This window comes from Engystomops pustulosus, chromosome 4 (genome assembly GCF_040894005.1).
Source record: "Engystomops pustulosus chromosome 4, aEngPut4.maternal, whole genome shotgun sequence".
Lineage (NCBI taxonomy): Eukaryota > Metazoa > Chordata > Amphibia > Anura > Leptodactylidae > Engystomops > Engystomops pustulosus.
Genome location: NC_092414.1, coordinates 119,168,550 through 119,188,615, shown reverse-complemented (window position 1 = coordinate 119,188,615; position 20,066 = coordinate 119,168,550). Strand labels below are relative to the sequence as shown.

General features: G+C 42.3%; 3 protein-coding genes across 4 annotated transcripts in view; 2 read left to right on the top strand and 1 right to left on the bottom strand.

The window, feature by feature from the left end:
• Positions 1-1,497, bottom strand: part of FBXL13 (F-box and leucine rich repeat protein 13) — a 132,036-nt gene extending 130,539 nt beyond the window's left edge. The window contains exon 1 of one of the 2 annotated variants that reach the window (XM_072147222.1): positions 1,173-1,497. In XM_072147222.1, coding sequence (XP_072003323.1) covers positions 1,173-1,247 — 75 coding nt within the window. In that variant the 5' untranslated portion in view covers positions 1,248-1,497. The remainder of the gene's footprint in view (positions 1-1,172) is intronic. The other variant, XM_072147223.1, reaches the window with a different exon arrangement.
• Positions 1,425-16,308, top strand: ARMC10 (armadillo repeat containing 10). Its single transcript, XM_072147228.1, has 6 exons — positions 1,425-1,789; positions 3,247-3,401; positions 4,819-4,953; positions 5,880-6,056; positions 6,149-6,220; positions 16,010-16,308. Exons 1-6 carry the CDS (start codon positions 1,552-1,554, stop codon positions 16,277-16,279), a joined length of 1,047 nt encoding a protein of 348 aa, XP_072003329.1. The 5' UTR covers positions 1,425-1,551; the 3' UTR covers positions 16,280-16,308.
• LOC140127042 (uncharacterized) lies at positions 10,380-13,726 on the top strand. Its single transcript, XM_072147221.1, has 2 exons — positions 10,380-13,204; positions 13,277-13,726. The coding sequence occupies exons 1-2, from the start codon at positions 11,375-11,377 to the stop codon at positions 13,577-13,579; spliced, it is 2,133 nt and encodes a 710-aa protein (XP_072003322.1). The 5' UTR covers positions 10,380-11,374; the 3' UTR covers positions 13,580-13,726.
• Positions 16,309-20,066: the final 3,758 nt, after the last annotated feature.

Sequence of the window (20,066 nt, the reverse complement as noted above, 5' to 3'; positions counted from 1 at the left end):
ACAACAGCAGTGTAGCTCTCAAGAGTTTATAACCTGCGAAATTAAAAACATCAGAAACCAGACAATTTTTGAATTCTTGCAGAATGTCTGCAAAATAAACCCCTGATAACTGTACAGTTAGGGTGGTGTCACACGTTAGCGTTTTGATTCAGTTTTGTAATGGAATCAAAGCGCACTGGGGTAGCCCACAGTACAAGACATCGGGCGCTGATTGCCGATTGCATGTGTTTGCATACAAACGCATATCAGATGTTCAGCGGGCCGCCCCAGTGCGTTTGGCACCACCCTGAGTCTATGGCCACCGCCTATGGCCACGTTTTAAGATGCAACCCAAAACTTGCATTCACATATAATGTGTGCCTTTTGTATAGAAACGCAGCCCTGGGGTGCATTTACACATTGCATTTCCACATTCAATTATGAGGGTAGATTCCTACGTGGCGTTTTTTTCGCATTTTTAAACGTAGCCAAAATGCAAGCGGGATGGGGTTTGGCAAAAACTCATATGCTTTTTCAATGAAATTCAAAAGGTGTAGCTTAATGTGGTTTATTTTAGAAAAATCATTCTGTGTATTTGTAATAAATTCCTGTCTGTTTAGAAACAGAATCAAAGCACGTTTTTTGATGCGTAAGTGAGCTGTCGGCTCCCTGATAGGAGCAGAATCCCATTTCTTTAAGTAAAAGAGAGCCAGCTGTTCGTGCCGGCTCATTTGTGAACGACCAATGCATTACATCAAGGGCTTCCCCTCTACCATCAACCCCGGGCTCTTCATACGTACATGCACTGGGAGTGCCCCAGGTAGAACTTTTCCATCCACGGCATCTCCCCCTTTCTTGCAATCCACCTGTGGGACACCTGCCTGACATGGGCCAGGACTGTTCCACCTGTACCGACCGTGACCCAGTCAAGCACTCGGCCACACTCAAGCCAGCCACTCAGGTACCAGGGGAATCCAGCTGCCACCAAGCCCAAAAAGTCAGGCCCCAAAGGGGGAAGTTGCACAAGCACTGAAAATATTCTTTATATTCTATAATTATGGCTCAGTCAGTACTTATCATATCACAGCACATAGTGAGCACATCTTATAACTATCTATACATTCACTGACCACGACCTTATATAATTCTATATGCCCGCCATAATGGACAGCTGTCTGGCTAGTCAGAGTTACCTCATAAATTTGGGGCAGGGAGTGCTGCTTGATGTACTTCCTAAGCTGTGCATCTGCATTACGCAGAGATGCCATTTTACTGGAGGATAAGTGACCACCACTCTGCGTCCTGTCATAGAATAGCGGCGTCTACTGTCCCCTAGCAACCAGCCAAACCTCTCTGAGAGCCACGCCCCTGCACTGATCAGGGACCACCCCCTTTGCCGCACTAGACCTTTATGTTATCGCTGTACTACATACACTGCGAACACAACACCGGGTGCAGCGCAAACTACACGGCTACTGTGTGTGCGCCGCACGTGCATAGAATCTCTCTATCATGTGCTTCCAGGAGGCGGAGATAGGTTCCGGTCTGCAGGTCACATGACCCCCCGGACGTATGGTTGACGCGGAGATACGTCACGCACAGGCTCGCATGGTGGTGTGTGAGGTCAGAGAAGGGAACATGTCTCCTATTGGGGGCGCAACAGCGGCTCGGAGCCTGCTGGCCTTGGCGCTTGGTACAGGAGTGTGCTACTGCGTCTATAAAGTGTTATCTACCCGGGGGAAGCAGCGCCGCGCCAGTATACTGGACAGAGTGGTGGGGATGAGCGTGCTGGCACAGTGGAGGACCCCTGGTGAGCCCTGCCTGCTGGTTACTTATGTGTCCTAAGCCAGACCTGTACATTACCCATATATAATGACACACAGACAAGTCATGACTACACTCATCAGATTACTGGAGGCACAGATGAAGTGGAATAGTTGAAGGGGCACATGTATCATAGTTTTTCACCTGACACTTTTTGTAGTTTCCTGAAGTTGGCCGACTTAATCATTGCAATGTATCTTAAGTTTTTTTCGCCCACTGAGTCACATGTGACATGCGCACTAGCTGTAGCCTGCCAACATTTTAGTGGTGGATCGTTCATGACCGAGCCTGTCTGAGAAGTCAGCCGCTCATCCCTTTACTTCAGAGTAGATGGGGGCCTGGGCAGGGCATGTGACCTTTACTGTTGTCTCTCCTCCACCTGACCCGTCCCCCACTCTATGACTACCTACACAAGTTTTTTTTTTAAATATGAGATGTAAATTGTCAGTGTTTGTGTTCAGTATGTAATCAGTTTCTTAACCACATGGCCAGAAAGACATTCCGTGCATCATCCTTATGCCATCAGTTTTTGCACATGATATTTCCTAACAGGGCGCAAAAGCATCTGCACACAGATTGCAAATGCTTTACAACTGACTGCAGCAGTCTGACTCATTTCAATAGGACTGGACCTGACCAGAACACATCCAGGAATAGGACATGTCCCAACAAAAAATAAACGGGAAGTAGGAAATACACGAGGACGTATGTCAAATGTAAAAAAAAAAATGTTTGACGTGCATCCTGAAAAAAATGTGTGCAGGTAGCCTCATTCTTTAACATATTTTGTGCAGGTACACTGCCTATATATTATGTTATATGTAGGTCATGCTTGATGTCGAGAGCTGCCTTACACGGTAGCATGGTTTTTCTTATCCCATCCAAGAAAACTTTGCATATTTTCCCAGAATCCCCCTAGTGGAGCATCCATGACTCCACACGCCTATATGGTGGCCTTAATTGACTTCCCGACCCTAATCACAAGCCTCTCACCCAGCCAAACCAGTTCCCTACACTGTACAAGTAGACCCAATCAGATCAAAACAGTGCTGTCTACAAATGGGAGTCTGATCCTTCTGGAATAGATATACTGGTTCGTTTTAATCCCACATCATGTCATAAGGCCTCTTGTAGGTCATGCTTGGTGTCAAGGAAGCTGCCTTACATGGTAGCTAAAAGAGGCATGGTTTTCCTTATCCCATCCTGAAAAACTTTGCATATTTTTCCTATATATTATTTAACAGAAAGCTGTTCAGGAGCCGGAAGAGTCGACTCTTTTCAGTTAGCTGAGCCTAAGAAGTACCGGACTGCCCATCTCTAGAACATGCAGGTTTGAAAGTTCAAAGGCTATTGCGTAGTTCTATGCCAGACAGAAGGGTGGGACCAACATAATACGCTGATTCATGCAGTGCCAGCATTCCCCATTACTTTTGTCTTTTTTAGAACCCCCATCAGAAAACATTCCCAAGTCTGCTGGTGATCTGGAACCACATCATTTGAAATCACTTCTTCAGATTCTTTCAACCAACTCTGATTCTTCGGCCCAAGAGCAAATTCTGACCACTCTGTGTAATGCCGCAGCATTTTCTGTGAACCATGTAAGTATCTTTCAACCATATCTAGAGGGATGTCTATTCTACATCTGGTCCACAGAAGCACACTCTGGATGACATGTCCAGGACCAATAGTATTGGTGCTCATAGGCACTGCATCAATGATCCTGTCCTGAATCTTGATTCTTTAGCATAATTTTGATCTTAGGTCGGTGATACACAAATGTGTTTGTTTCAACAAATTCACTCTTTGTGTTTGCTGGATTTACTGACCTGTATGCTCAGCAGCTGAACTAAGATCACACATTGCTGGGACCTTCACACCGATATCCAGAACAGGGGTCCTGTTCCACCAGTTGATGGAATGGCTTTGATGGAGATTGTCTAATTGTCTGGTATCTTCACCTCTATTATTGGCCATAAGTGGGAGTGCCAGAGAGATGGCCAGTCGTAGAGCTCTGCAATAGTATTGAATGGATCCACAGGAAACATGCTCAACCTGCAACTTCATTCAATTATTCAGAATGGAACACTCATTCTCGTGATCAGTGAAGGCAATTAGACCGCAACCAATCAAATTTGATATCCTCTGTTCTATGTGTGAAGTTTGGAAGTATAATGTAGACCCTCCAGGGTTATTACTTTTACAGATTCTTTATGTATTTTGCTCTGGAAGTTGTTCTAAGCGGACTCCTTCACAGTGCTGTGGGACTTGGCTCTGGCTGTCATCAGCGGATTGGAGTCCCGCCTTTCTGACTGGTCTACTGAAGTCTGATATCACGGTGTTGCACCTTATCATTCAGGGAGGCACATTCAGAAGGAGGGTGGTCCTCATAGGTAATATGACCCTGTGGGCTTTATTACACCTTATTTACGAGTATAAAGGTTACGTTTTAAAGTATTCAGATAAGATAGGATGATGTCCAAGAACAGCAGCTCAGAAAAGTAGAATCTCCTGTTAAAACCAAATTTTAACACAACAGTACTTCTTTTTTTTTTTTGTTTTTTTGAAAGAGAGCCAATAAAATATTAGAAGATACAACCCTTTAATAGGAAAAATGTCCCATTACACAGGGATAACCCCTCTCATCCCTCCATTCAATGATACTAGGAATCCTGCGGGGGCCAACTGTAGAATCTCCTTCCTTTTATTTTACTCGTGGATTCAAGGCCTAATTTCTTAGGGGTATCAGCTAGAATTTAAATCTCTAATCTCCCTGATAAACTGGAGACATAAATGTGTCTAATAATGCAAAAACAAGTGTTACTTATGCTAATAATCAGAATGGACCATTCAGAGCCATTTTAAATCTGAAGAAACTAAACAAGTTTCCATGTAACAGGCAGGTTAGGACAGAGACATTCAACAATTAACCCTTTGGCCTCATACTGGTTCATTGGTTAATGAATACTTAAATCTTATAGGATTTAACATTTTACCTACATTTGCTTTCTGCTTTAGGATATAATTAGAAATTTGGATGGCATTCGTATCATTGGAGCTTTACTTTCTCACACTGATACAAAGCTAAAAGCAGGCACGCTGAATGCACTCAACAATCTAAGTATGAACCTACAAAATCAGGAACAAATACAGGTAAGAATCTCACTTACTAAGGCTGCTAATGGGAATCACAACTAAATATTAAGTGTCAGACTGTGATTACAGAGCTGTACGATGATTACACTGTACCCCGCCGCAGTGTTAGATAGCGTTACTGGAGGTTTATGACTGAAATACTAATGGAGAATTTACAATGTACAGGCAGTCCCCGGGTTACATACAAGATAGGGTCTGTAGGTTTGTTCTTAAGTTGAATTTGTATGCAAGTCGGAACTGTATATTTTATCATTGTAATCCCAGCCAGAACTTTTTTGGTCTCTGTGACAATTGGATTTTAAAAATGTTGGGTTGTCATAAGAATCAGGATTAACACTAAAGCTTCATTGCAGACACCTGTGATAACTGTTATAGCTGATTATTGTAGCCTAGGGCTAAAGTACAGTAAACTACCAATATCCAGAGGTCCGTTTGTAACTAGGGGTCGTATGTAAGTCGAGTGTTCTTAAGTAGGGGACCGCCTGTATTTACACTTATTTGTTCAATTACTCGTTCAACTATTTGTTTTAGTCAGCTATTTATAATTGTCTATTTCATTTTCTTTTGTCACAAATGTTCAATTTTCTAATTTTTTTAAACTCCTATTGGGACCTTTTTTTTTTTTCATTCAGCAGGCAACTTGCGCCATTTATTTGGAAATGTATGTGACTTGCCACAATAGGGAACTGGTGGCTTAGCACCTGAATTTGAGATTTCTTAAAATGGCCAAACATTTAGTATAAAGAATTTAGTATATTTGATAGTTGGAAAAAAATGAAAAAAATTTTTGCACAAATTTCCTGCAAAAAAAAAAAAGTAACGTTACCTCAATGATTGATTCACTGTTTTGTAAATTTTTTTTCTATGGGAATACAAAACTTAGCTATGCAATGTTCCTAAATTACTTTGTTTTTATTACCTAGGCTTTTATTAATGAAATATTCAAGGATATTTTGGAATCTGAGTTAAATTCTGAAGTCCAGCTGGCGGGTCTGAGACTAGTAATTAATATGTCAGTCACAAATAACTACCATGAAAAAATGGCAGATTACATCCCTAATCTACTCAATTTAATGGACGGTGGAGACGCCACCACCAAGGTACACTTTACTCCTATATAGCACCCATATATATTAGATGCCGACTGCTTTTTATTGTCTTATGTTTTTTTTGTTTTGTTTTTTTCCATCAGATATATCTATTAAAAGTTCTTGTGAACTTGTCTGCAAATCCTTTGATGACTTCATCTCTTCTTACTAGTAAGGTACTGGATTATATTTTATACTGCACCCTTTCTCGATGGAGATGGATGGAGAAAAACCTTGTTGCACCACTACTTAACGCTATTGCATATACTATTACTGCATGGAGCTCTGTCGCTTAGCGCTCCATGATGTACCTCTAAGTCAAGGAGCTGATGCTGCTTCAGCTAATAGCCGTAGCTGTATCAACATCGGGAAACACGGGGTGTCAGCATTGCTATGGTAGTCCTGGGGTTATCCATAGTCAATGGCTTAAAGGACATCTACCACTAGGATGAAGTTTTGTAAACCAAGCACACTGACATACTGATTTCTGCCCTCTTGCAGTATCTGCTCGTGTTTTAGCTACTTAAGCCGTTGTTTTTACAAAAAAAAGTTTTAAAAAATTATGTAAATGACCCTGAGGGGGCTCCAGGCTCAATAGATATCGATAGAGGCTGGAGTCCTTTAAGCTCATTTGTGTAATTAAAAACTTTTTTTTTTTTCTTAAAATGGGCTTAAGAAACTTAAAAGTATGGCATACACCACAAGGCTATGTCGGTGTTCTTGATTTACAATCCTTCATCCTGGTGGTAGATGTCCTTTAACATCCTGTCACAATTGCATAGGCTGACAGTTCTACTATGGGCATTATAATGAAGCAAGAGTTTAAAAAAGTAAAAACTTTTTACATCATCATGTATAGGTTATTGCCACTTCTGTAAATACTTGTACAATAAAACAAATCATTAGTTTTTTTTAATTTATTTTAACAAAACAATAGTTACATAGTTATTTGTGTTGCGACCTATAACATACTTGCATTGAACCCGCCTGATGAAGAACTCAAAAACTTAAAAACCGACCAAAAATGATTTATATTTTTTTTTACCTATTTTGACTCACATAGGATGCAATAAAAAGTACCGTACCGTATATACTCCAGTATAAAATGAGGCCCCTAATTTTACCACCAAAAACTGAAAACCGAGGGTGGGAAATGCATTGGTCACAGCTCCCCTGTGGTATACAGCCAGCCCACCCAGCACTTAAAAAAATAAACTTATATACTCACCCCCCTCTTCTGGCGGCTTCTCTTCTGGCTCCTCTAATTTCTTCGGTCTTCTGTAACAGCCGGCAGAGACGCGGCAATGCGCTCTGCCGGCCGGCACACACTATGATGCGGCCGCTGATGACGTCCTAGTATGCGCCGACTGGCAGATAACATGACTGCGTCTATGCCGGCTGTTCCCGAAGAAAGAAGAGGAGCCGCACTGAGCATCGTTGCCGCCGGAGGGTGAGTATATACGTTTATTTATTTTTTGACTCGTGTATAAGCCTAGGTGAGGTTTTTCACACCCTGTAGAGTTAAAGAACCCTAAATTCAGTTACAAAAAAAAAAATTAAGTTCAGATCCAATCACAAATTAGCATGTTTGGTATTGCTGTGTTTAAAATATAAAAAGTAATTCCTAGCTGTGAACACTGTCTGAATCACTACTTTTTCACCATTTTCACAACAAATTTATATTTGAAAAAGTGATCTGAAGGCTGTACAGTCTAAAAAACTTTAGAAATAAAAGGTCAGCTTGATATGCAAAAAAATTACACCTTACTCAGGTCCGTACACTGAAGTATAAAAAAAATTATTGGTGTTAGAATGGGGTGTAACAAAGAAATTTTGTTTTTTATACAAAAGGTTTCATTCTTTTAAAAATTTTAAACCTCATATAATTTATCTCCATGATCGTAGCAACCCAAGGAATAAAGTACACAAGTAAATGGCACAAACACATTGTTTCTGTCAATTTCACTGCACTTGGCATTTGTAGCCCTCTTATTTTCCCACCAATAGATCTTTTCAAGGTTTTGGCAATAACGTGAGCACGCTTTATCTGTGGGAATGGCACTGACCAGCAAATGCACGTCATGAGTAAGAGCGTGAAGTACTCGAAACATGTTAACTTCTACTAATCGGGATAATGCATTTGGAATATTTTATTCCTGTATGTCACATGAAAGCATGTGATATCTGTGTAGTGTAAATTTAAATGAAGGAGTTTGTGAGAATAGATACGGTATGTTATTTAACTTCCTCTTATGTTTTTTGAATTCTTTATTATGCACTTTATTATTACAGCCTACTACACATCACACTTGTGTCACATTATAGTTGACTTGTAACCATTTTAGCTCTTGTATTGAAGTGAAAATGCTTGTTTTGGAGCTGGGAAGAGGGTGAGAAAGTGTTACCGTAATCTGTAACGTGAGATCACAGAGGGGCTAGGGTGGCAGCCTTATTAGCGTAATTGTAAAAGTTGATTTTAGATGGAAGGAGGCTATGGATAGCAAATATAAAAAAGTCATAGTACCTGGATCTATGAATAAGTGTCCTTGGTTTATCATACTTAATTTTGATGGTAGATTACCTTTAAAATTATATTTCATATATTCCCCACCGTGGTTAGCTCAGTGCTTCAATACAGTGCATTCCTTTGCCCTAGGAGCACTAAGTGTGCATGAATACCAAGGTCCTACAGTCTGTGTGTGCGTTGTGGGTCGGGAAGTAAAGCCCCTTCTACACTGGCGTTTTTCACGCGCGAGTTCTGCGCATTTGACGCGCAGAACTTGCATTGCACTCTGTCCCATTGTATTCAATGGCTCTTTCTTCATTAGCGTTGTTTTCCATAACGTCCCCCATGACGGCCCACTAGGAGGATGACCCTTGACCTCTGTAGGGACAGGAAGCAGAGAGGTTAAAAGCCTCCCCCCCACATCCTCCCGCCAGTGTCTTCCTGTCCCTACAGGGGTCAGGTCAAGAGAGGGTCTCTCTCCTCCTAAGAGGGGGGGGGACGTTTTTAAAAAAAAAAAAAAATGAAGGAATCTCCATACTCACCTATCTTACCTGGGGTTACGCCGACTGCGGTCCAAGTTCCCCTCCGGACAGGTCCTCGGTTGGCCCGGCGCTGCGGGCTCTCCCTGGACGGGAACATCGTCCGGTTGGCGTCCTCTCCGGCGGGCTGTTCCGCCAGACTCTCGCGCGGACGCGGGAACTACGTTTCCCAGAAACCCCCCTGACCGATGACGACTTCCGGTCGCGACCGGAAGTGACCGCGGCGCCAGGCGCGGGACACGGAGGAGGCCACCGGCAGGGGGATGGGCTCCCCATGAAGGTATTTAAATCCTTAAAGGCGGGTAGTCAGTTGGTCTGAGGTCTATGACTCGGGTTCTTTCTTGGCTGGCCGTCCCAGACATCATAATGGCTGATGAGGCAGACTTGGGCCTACTCCACCCCCCGGTGCACGTGAGTGGTGCTGTGTGGCAAGATATACAGTTGTTATGTTGTGATCACCAAGTCATCGTTTCCTTGCCTTCCTTCCCTAGGAGCAAGTTTCTAAGGGGAAAGGCAAGGAAGAGAAATCAGGGAAGTCTGAAAAAACTAGAGAAAAACCGGAAAAAAGCAGGATTCCTGTTAAAAAATGCAGTATGTGCTTTCGTACCCTACTCGAAGGCTATAAGAAACCGATCTGCAAAACCTGCATTGAAGAATTCATGCGGGAGGAGAAAACGTCATTTATGGACGAACTTAAGACCTTTATAGAAGAGAAAGTGGTTTCTTCGGTGGCGGCGGCAACGCAAGGAGCCCCCCCACGTAAGAAAGCTCGGATAGTATCGGCTTCCTCCTCAGAGGAAGAAGAAGGGTGCATTTCAGACTCTCCTTCCTGCTCTCTGGCTGGAGACCAGGAACATCAGGATCGTGAGCAGGCAACAAGCTCCCGCTACTTATTCCAAAATGAAGATCTGGACGACCTACTGAAAGCTATGCGGGATACATTGAATCTTGAAGATGAGGAACCCCCTCTTTCTCGTGAAGATGAATTGTTTGGGGGACTCAAAGCCAGGAAACCCTTTTAAAGAAAGCATGGGAAACCTCCATGCTAAGCCTTAAGTCAAACTTAGGAGCTACCTCGGTGGCGAGAACATTATATTTCTGGCTGGGAAAACTAGAGTCCCATATCCGGGAGGGTACTCCCAGAGAAGCCTTACTGGAAAGCATACCGTTGTTAAGATCAGCTACTGCCTTTCTTGCTGACGCATCTGCTGAAGGAATAAGGTTCGCTGCAAAAGAAGGAGCTCTTACCAATGCCACCAGGAGGGCCTTATGGCTGAAGCAGTGGAGCGGGGACATCCGCTCTAAATCCAAGTTGTGCAGCATTCCCTTTTCCGGGGACTTCGTGTTCGGACCCGAATTGGACGCTATACTTGAAAAGGCGTCTGACAGAAAAAGGGGATTTCCAGAGTCCAAAACAATACCCAAGAAGTCTTCCTTTCGTCCTTTTAGGAACACCGGAGAGACTTACCGTGGCAAAGGTAAGCAAGGACGATGGAGTTATCCCAAAGGAGGAAGGGGAAGGGGTTTCCTTTTCTCTAACCTCCCAGAGGGTCCAGGAAACAAGAAACAATGACGCAAAAGTGGGGGGGCGTCTCCTGGGATTCCTATCCCAGTGGACAAAGATCACCTCGAATCCCTGGGTACTGACCATCTTGGAATCGGGCTACAGGATAGAATTCTCATCTCCCCCCCCCCCCTTCTCCAAGGTTCATCGCCCCTTTACCATCTCTCTCTCACTCTACACATTCCTTCATTTGGCAGGAAGTATTTCATCTAATCCACATGGGAGTAGTGGTGCCGGTCCCTCAAGAACAAGAAAAATTGGGATTCTACTCCCCGTTGTTCCTTGTCAAAAAACCAGATGGATCAAATCGCCTAATCATCAACTTGAAAGAGCTAAACCGCTTCATCGTTTACAGGAGATTTCGCATGGAGTCGGTAAGAACAGCTACCCAACTTATTCACACAGACTCCTATATGTGCACATTAGATCTAAAAGATGCATACTATCATGTACCTATCCACCCCTCATCTCAGAGATTCCTAAGATTCTCGGTTCTCTCTCCCGAGGGCTCTGTCTTACACTTTCAGTTCCGTGCACTTCCATTTGGTATCTCATCGGCTCCAAGGGTCTTTACCAAGATCATGGTGGAGGTGGTAGCCTTTTTAAGACTACAAGATATATCAATTATCCCTTACCTAGACGACTTGCTAATTATAGGGAAAGACAAACAAAACCTAATTTTGGCAAGAGAGTCTTCCCTAAGAATCTTAACAGAGTTGGGATGGTTAATCAACCTGAAAAAATCAAGTTTAGTACCCTCCACTCGAAAGACCTTTCTAGGGATCATTCTAGACTCAACTCACCAAATGTCTTTTCTTCCTCAGGAGAAAATATCCAATATAAAGCATCAGATTCACTCATTCAGACGGAAGGACTCTATACCAGTCAGGCAGGCGATGAAGATCCTGGGGCTCCTCACAGCATGCCTACCTGCGGTCGCTTGGAGTCAGAGCCATACTCGGATCCTTCAGAATTGGATCTTCACTTTCTGGAACAGGAAGTCTTCAGGTCTAGACAAGAAGATCCGGATTCCTTCCTTCGTAAAGAGGGACCTGCTGTGGTGGACGGAATTAAGGAACCTAGGGAAAGGAGTATGTTGGCACCACCTCCCAAGCATCACTATAGTGACAGATGCAAGCAGCTCAGGCTGGGGAGCAATCCTTCCTTCCCACTACGAGCAAGGATCCTGGACTCTAGCCCAAGCAGGAAACAGCTCAAACTACAGGGAGTTAAGAGCGGTTTGGGAAGCGCTAAGATCAAACACAGCCTATCTGAGGAATCATCATATCCACATTCTCTCGGACAACATCTCGACAGTGTCCTATTTAAGGAGACAAGGGGGTACAAGATCCCCAGTATTATCGAGGCTGGCTCGTACCATCTTCCAGTGGGCAGAAGAAAACATCCTTTCCATTTCAGCCACTCATCTGAAGGGATCCCTAAACAGAGAAGCGGATTATCTCAGCAGGAGAGAAATCCTACCGAACGAATGGTGTCTCAACCAAGAGATCTTCCTACATCTAACCAGCGTTTGGGGCATGCCCCAAACAGACCTATTTGCCACGAGGGAGAATTCAAAATGCCAACAATACCTTTCTCTGGAGGCAGGCGAGTCCAGGGACCACATGGACGCGTTCAGCCATCGTTGGAACGGAAGTCTCATGTATGCCTTTCCCCCAATTCCCCTAATTGCGAGAGTACTCAGAAAAATCTTGCTCGACGGGTCAAGGGTGATCCTGATCTGCCCAGACTGGCCAAAAAGAAGCTGGTACCCACTGTTGAGGTCCCTATCTGTCCAGCAACCTCTTATGCTACCGATTCGGAAGGACCTTCTGTACCAAGGTCCGATTTTCCATCCCGATCCAGGAAGACTCCGTCTGGCGGCTTGGATCCTGAGTTCGAGTTCCTAAGGTCCCAAGGTCTCTCTCGGGCTGTAATAACTACTTTGAAGGCAAGTAGGAAAAAGGTTACTTTCGCCATATATCATAAAATATGGAAAAAGTTTGTGACCTTTTGTGGGGCTAATCCCCCCTCTCAGACTAACCCAAATATTTTACAGGTATTAGACTTCCTACAAAAAGGACTAGAAATTGGTCTTTCTACTAGCACCCTGAAAGTCCAAATTTCGGCTCTGAGTGCATTCTTCGACCATCCCCTGGCGGACCACAGGTGGGTCAAAAGATTTATTGCAGCTGCAAATAGAATTAGGCCTCAGATTCTGAAGCGGGTTCCCTCCTGGGATCTCTCCCTGGTTCTGGATGCTCTCTCCAGACCTCCCTTTGAACCTTTAAAGGACGCTAGTATAAAAAACTTAACTTTAAAGACTTCTCTATTAATAGCTGTGACTTCAGCTAGAAGGCTGGGGGAACTCCAAGCCATTTCTATTAGAGAACCCTATATGTGTATTCTCCCTGACAGGATAACTCTGACTCTGGATCCAAGCTTTGTTCCCAAAGTGGCGTCTGGTTTTCACAAGAATCAGGAAATAATTCTTCCATCATTCTACGGGAATCCTTCTTCAAGCAAGGAAGTAGCGTGGCATTCCCTGGATGTAAGGCGCTCGGTCTTAGAGTACTTAAAAGCCACAAAATCCTGGCGCAAAGATCACAATCTCTTTGTTCAGTTTCAGGGGAAGAACAAAGGGGTAAAGGCATCCAAAACCACGATCGCCAGATGGTTAAAGACTGCCATAGCCTCTTGTTATACAGAACAAGGGAAAGAAGTTCCTCCTAACCTTAAAGCCCATTCCACCAGAGCCATATCCGCCTCCTGGGCAGAAAAGAGGGGCGCTTCTCTTAAACAAATCTGTAGAGCCGCCACCTGGGCTTCTTCATCCACCTTTGCTAAACATTATCGGCTGGACTTACCCAACTCACAGGATCTCGCCTTCGGTCAGAAGGTTCTCCAGGCTGTGGTCCCACCCTAATTCTACTAATTTTGTAGATCTCCTAGTGGGCCGTCATGGGGGACGTTATGGAAATTGTGAATTAGACTCACCGGTAATTCGGTTTCCATCTAGTCCTCCATGACGGCCTATATATTTTCCCTCCCATATTTCTTTCACTTTGTTGTAAACTCTGTATGTGAATCAAACAGGCAGAATAAAAATACGTTGTATCTTCCACTGGTGTAGTTATTTGGTAGACACTGGCGGGAGGATGTGGGGGGGAGGCTTTTAACCTCTCTGCTTCCTGTCCCTACAGAGGTCAAGGGTCATCCTCCTAGTGGGCCGTCATGGAGGACTAGATGGAAACCGAATTACCGGTGAGTCTAATTCACAATTTTCATGCGCGTGCTTGCGTTCGTTTGCACGCGCGTCAAAATCGCAGCATGCTCTATTTTTGCGTTTCACGCGCGTTTTTCACGCCCCATTCAAGTCTATGGGGACGTAACAAAAACGCATTGCACTCGCGAACATTGCAAGTGCAATGCGTTTTAAACGTAAGGGTTGCTAGGTGACCAGAATAACAGTATTTCCCCTGCTCACGAACGATCATTTAATTAAAAAAAACAATGAAGAACAGTGAAGAATAGAATAAAAACAGTGAACACAGTGAACACAGGATCATTTAAGAGAAAAACACAGTGCAGAACACAGTGCAGAATAGATTACAGATGTTCGGCACATCTGCTTACTTGTCGGGAGATACGCGCGGAACGGTGCGCCCAAAATAGCATGTGAAGAACAATATATATGTGTGTGAAGAACAAATTGCAGATGTTTAAATACATCTGCAATGTGTTCTTCACACATATATATTGTTTTTATTCTATTCTTCACTGTTCTTCACATCTGCTAACTTGTCGGGAGATAATATACACGGGGAACAGTGAAGAATAGATCGCAGATGTTTGCAACTTATCAGAAGACATTTTTTTAATTAAATAACCCATTTTAATCCCAAACCATGGTCCCTTTGAAAAATGCTCGATTCTCCCATTGACTCGCGCGTGAAAAATGCGCCGAAAACGCAAAAAAAAACGCTAACAACACGCGTGTGAAAAACGCAAAACCGCTAATTACTCCAAGGAAAAATGGAACAAAAACGCAGCCAAAAACGTCAGTTTTTCACGCATTGCACCCTGACGTGAAACGCAACGCTAGTGTGGAAGAGGCCTAAGAGTTCTCCTTACGGAGACTGCCAATTAAGGCCACCATGTAGGCATGTGGAGTCTTATAGCCATGGATGTTCCACTAGGGGATTCTGGGAAAATATGCAAAGTTTTCCAGGATGGGATAAGGAAGAACTACACCTCTTTTAGCTACCTTGTAAGGCAGCCCCCTTGACATCAAGCATGACCTACAAGAGGGCTAATGACATGATGCAGGATTAAAACCAAACCAGTATATCTATTCCAGAAGGAACAGACTCCCAACTGTAGACAGCACGGTTTCAACCTGATTGGGTCTCCTCAGTACAGCGTAGGGAACTGGTTTGGCTGGGTGAGAGGCTTGTGACTAGGGTCAGGGAAGTAAGAGGTCTCCTAAGGTAGATAAGAGGCATGGTTTTCCTTATCCCATCCTGGAAAACTTTGCATATTTTCCCAGAATCCCCCTAGTGGAGCATCCATGGCTATAAGACTCCACACGCCTACATGGTGGCCTTAATTGGAAATCTTCATAAGAAAAACTCTTACTTCCCGACCTTAGTCACAAGGCTCGCACCCAGCCAAACCAGTTCCCAACACTGTAATGAGGAGAACCAATCAGGTCGAAACAGTGTTGTCTACATTTGGGAGTCTGTTCCTTCTGGAATATATATACTGGTTTGGTTTTAATGGTCAGCCAGCCGGCAGACTAAAAGGCCGTGGATCATATTTTGATATAATGGAAGTGCTTCCGCCTTCTAGTCTGTGTCTAGCATAAATATGGCCCGCTTTCCACGGACTGCACACGATCAAGTACAGGAGGCTTTAGTAGGAATGTGCTTGGTCTCATTGTACTTGAGTTTTAAAGCTCTCATTTTGGTTCTGGAATAAGGTTTTGCTTCGGATTTGCTGAATGCACACTGTGAATGATCCTTCAGTGATGTAACTGTCCATATATAGACACACTGAACATCAGTAAGCTCAAATAGCTGCCTGCTGAACAGGAGTTTATACCCCACTCTGTAAGCCTACAATGGGATACGTTGCCTAACAGACAAGAATTAGATGTGAACACAGCCATCCTGGTAAATGTCACTGCACATCAGCCTGATAATTTACACAGGTTTATAGGAAGGGGTTAGATGACTTTGTTCACTGGCAACTGGATAAACCGCAAGTTTGTGTTTCACTAATAGAGTTGAGGAAATATGTTAAGCACATGGAAAATAATTTTACAATAAACAGAAATGATTCCTTCTCATTGCAGGCACCATCAGCTGTGACATTTCTCTTTGACAGCAGCATTAATAGGGATATTCTCATAAGAGCACTGACATTTGCAGCAAATGTTTCTGAGAACCTGGGCAGACAACAGCAGTGGAATAGGAACTGTAACTATAAAGAAGACTCACTCTATGCACTTCTGTTTAAGGATCAAGCATCACTTCAAAGTAATCTCGCACCATTATTACTTATTCCTGATCTGGGAATAAAGCAACAAGTCAGTAGATGTTTAAGAAGTTCTGAAAGACTGTAACATAATAAAGATATTAATTTCAAAACAAACGGGAACTGTTTTGTTATTCACAGTAGATATCTATACTTCATGTGTGGAAACACGAAAATACAGAGAGCCCCTTAACCCCTTAAGGACGCAGGGTATTTTCGCTAATTTCTCGCTCTCCATCTTCAAAAATCCATAACTTTTTCATTTTTCCGTGTACAGACCTGTGTGAGGGCTTATTTTGTGCGTAACAAATTTTACTTTTCCATTACGTTATTTATTATTCCATGCCATGTAGTGGGAAGCCGCAAAAAAATTCCAAATGTGGAAAAATTGAAAAAAACTGCATGTGCGTCATGTTCTTGTGGGCTCAGTTTTTACGACTTTCACTCTGCGCTCCAAATAACATGCCTACTTTATTCTTTGGTTCGGTGCGATCGCGGTGATACCAAATTTATATAGGTTTTATTGCGTTTTAATACATTTTCAAAAATTAAACGAATGTGTACAAAAAAGGAAAAAAATTTTTTGCCATCTTCTGACGCTAATAACTTTTTCATACTTTGGCGCACAGAGATGTGTGAGGGGTCATTTTTTGCGAAATGCAAGCACCGACCGCGGGTGATAGCGATGGGTCTTTGCTGCGATATGCAGCAAAGCCCATCTCTGTATGAAGAAGGCTCAGCCCGTGAGCCTTCTTCATACAACCTTCACAGCTCCATGGCGGATATATCCGTCACGGAGCGTGAAGGGGTTAATGGTAGATTTTGACACTGATAAAATCTCTCATTTTAGATAAATAGTATTGGAGAGAATAGCCCAGATGTAAATGGGGGGCATAAGGTACTCATAATGTATACATTTAATAGCTCCAACATTTATCATGTCTGATAAGTTATAACATACTCCAATACAATGTACAGCATCAAAAACTAATGTAGAACTAGAAATAAAAGCATAAGCCTGAATACATATGACTAGAACTACGCAATGTACCAAAACTGTACAGTATGGGTAGCACACAGCCGAAAAAAAATCTGAAAAAGGAGCCTAAGTTTTATTCAATTGATTGTTTGTTGGTTTTTTCTCAGTTATGCCATCTGTGATTTCTAAGGACAGCATACTGACCTTTTTTTTCTCCCCTCACTTTTTTCAATTCCCCCCCCCCCCCCAAACAAATCGGCATTCCATAGAAAACATATTTAGAGCATTTTTTTTTCTTTTGCAGTGTGCAGTTACATGGCAGTTCTGGCCATTAAACATAAGAGCACTAACACACAGAATTATTCTGTCGGCTATTGTAAGGTCAAATTTATAAACAGACTTTTTAAAAACAAAGGCATCGGTAACATAACAGTAAATTCAGGTAGGTAAATTATGGCGATACATTCTCTTTCACAACAGATAAACTAAAAAAAAAATCTAACTAAGATGTGATCAAATGGTATATTAAGTTTTTATTAAGTTTGTGTATACAAAGTTCAATTATTTCTCTGTCAGAACCGCTTTTATTTGAAGTGTACAAAATATTAATCAATATACGATTATGGCTACATTCAAATCGTGTGCAATTTTGGGGGACATCGGGGGTTGCACACCATCCACTTCACTTATGTGAAGGATGGGGCCTAACTTGCTGATTGGTGGGGTCCCAGTGATGGGACCCCAACAGATCACGAGAATGGTGGTCCCATGTACCCCCTAGCACCACAGAGATTGCCAGAGCAGCCGGTCGCACATGTGCAAGCTGCCCTGTTCATCTCTATGGAGCTGATAGATATTTTTCAAGCGCCGTACTCAGTCAGCTCTATAGCGCATGTGCGGGCTGCCCTGTTCATCTCTAATGGCTGCTCAGGGCATCTTGGTGCTGCGACGGAGGTACATCGGACCCCTGCTCTAGTGATCAGACCTAACTTGCTTTGTGGGAAAATCCCTTTAATTTACACTGGTATTAATATCAAGATTGGATGTAGCTGGTAAACATTAAATATTTCAGACACTCCAGAAGAAGAGTTACAGGGAGAGCCTGGATAGTGTTTTAATTTTATTTTTTTACACACCTTTCTAAAGCATTTTTCTTTGAAATTAATCAGATGGATGACCCTTTTGAACTCTCCTATGACATTTCCATTATTTAACACTATACATATAAAACAATTATAGAATCAGTCAGCATTATAAACCTCTAAAGAAAAAAATATTTAGACAATCAGTTAATTGTTTTTCTATGTCCTTATACAAATACAGTTTACAACTTTCATATTACATACATTCTTCGGTTAGTGGTTTTTCCCTTTTACATCATGCAATAACCTTTTAAGAGCAGCTCCCTTTTTTTTTTGCACAAATCAATAGCTCTTGGGATATAGTAAAACTTATATTGATTAGAGTTGTGCAGCAGTTTTATTTAATATCCTCCTCCGTGTAGCCAGCAGTGTTTCCTGGCTGTGCCGAGGTTTCCTGTGATTCTGGAGAGTTGATTAGACACACTGATAACAGGACTACATGCACAATGTAGAGCACACTAATAAGCAGAATTTTGAGATTCTTACATTCATTATGGCATCTCCATAGTAGTTGTCCACCTATGATTAACTAGGAGATGGTGACAATTTGATAGGTGTATTATGTATATTAGCCAATATCGAGAACAAAAAGCTTATTAAGTTTATTATATATTAAATAAATAAACAAACATGAACTAATTGCAGGCCTATCATATCAGAACAAACAAGGACATCACAACGGAACACAAATATGTAGACTGATGGTATAGGGTGATAAATGGGAGTTGTCACTACTACATAATCATATATGAAGGTATGGGGAGAGTTCATACAACAAAATTCAATAACATTGGGTAAATATTGTGCTGGTACAAAAAAGTGCTTAGTGCCAATGCAGCTATAGCCCAGATAAAGCATATAGAGCTGATGCTTGTCTAAATATAAACGCCCTCCATTCTACATAGAAAAATACTACATTGTAGTGTTCACAAAGTCCACCTGCAACTATTACAAGTTTTCCCAACACGCATTTTGGCGCTAGCCTTCATCCCCAGATGAAGCACAAGCTCTGTATGCTGTATCTGAGCCTGAGCTATAGCTGCATTGGCACTAAGCACTTTTTTGTACCAGCACAATATTTACCCAGTGTTATTGAATTTTGTTGTATGAACTCTCCCCATACCTTCATATATGATTATTATGTAGTAGTGACAACTACCATTTATCACCCTGTACCATCAGTTTACACAAATGTGTTCCGTTGTGATGTCTCTATTTGTTCTGATATGATAGGCCTGCAATTAGTTAGTTTATTTATTTAAATGAATCGTCCTCATCGGAAAAAACTTTTCACAATGATCCACTAGTGATCTTAAATTATTCTTTTCCTTAATTTGAACCTCCCACTCACATCTCCAGGACTTCTCCCGGGGAACACCAATTCTCTGGAATGCTTTCCCCGGTCTATCAAAAGCTTCTCAAAAGCTTCTAACGTCATCTTATAACCCAGAATGGCTGGACAAGCATTTATACAAGCTGTTATACCTCTTGTGTCACCCCCTTCTTCCTGTAAGCTCTCACAAGCAGGGCCCTCACTCCTATTATTTCATATGACTTATTATTCTGTAATTTCTTATTTTATTTGTATGCTGTAAACTGCTACAGAATTTGATGGCACTATATAAAGATTATATTATTATCAAGCAGCACAATATCATTCGGTTTTAATTGGGGAATCACATATGACAATTTGGTACACACATACACACTAGTCTGTTTGTACCCAATTTGGAAGTATCACGATTTAACTGTTT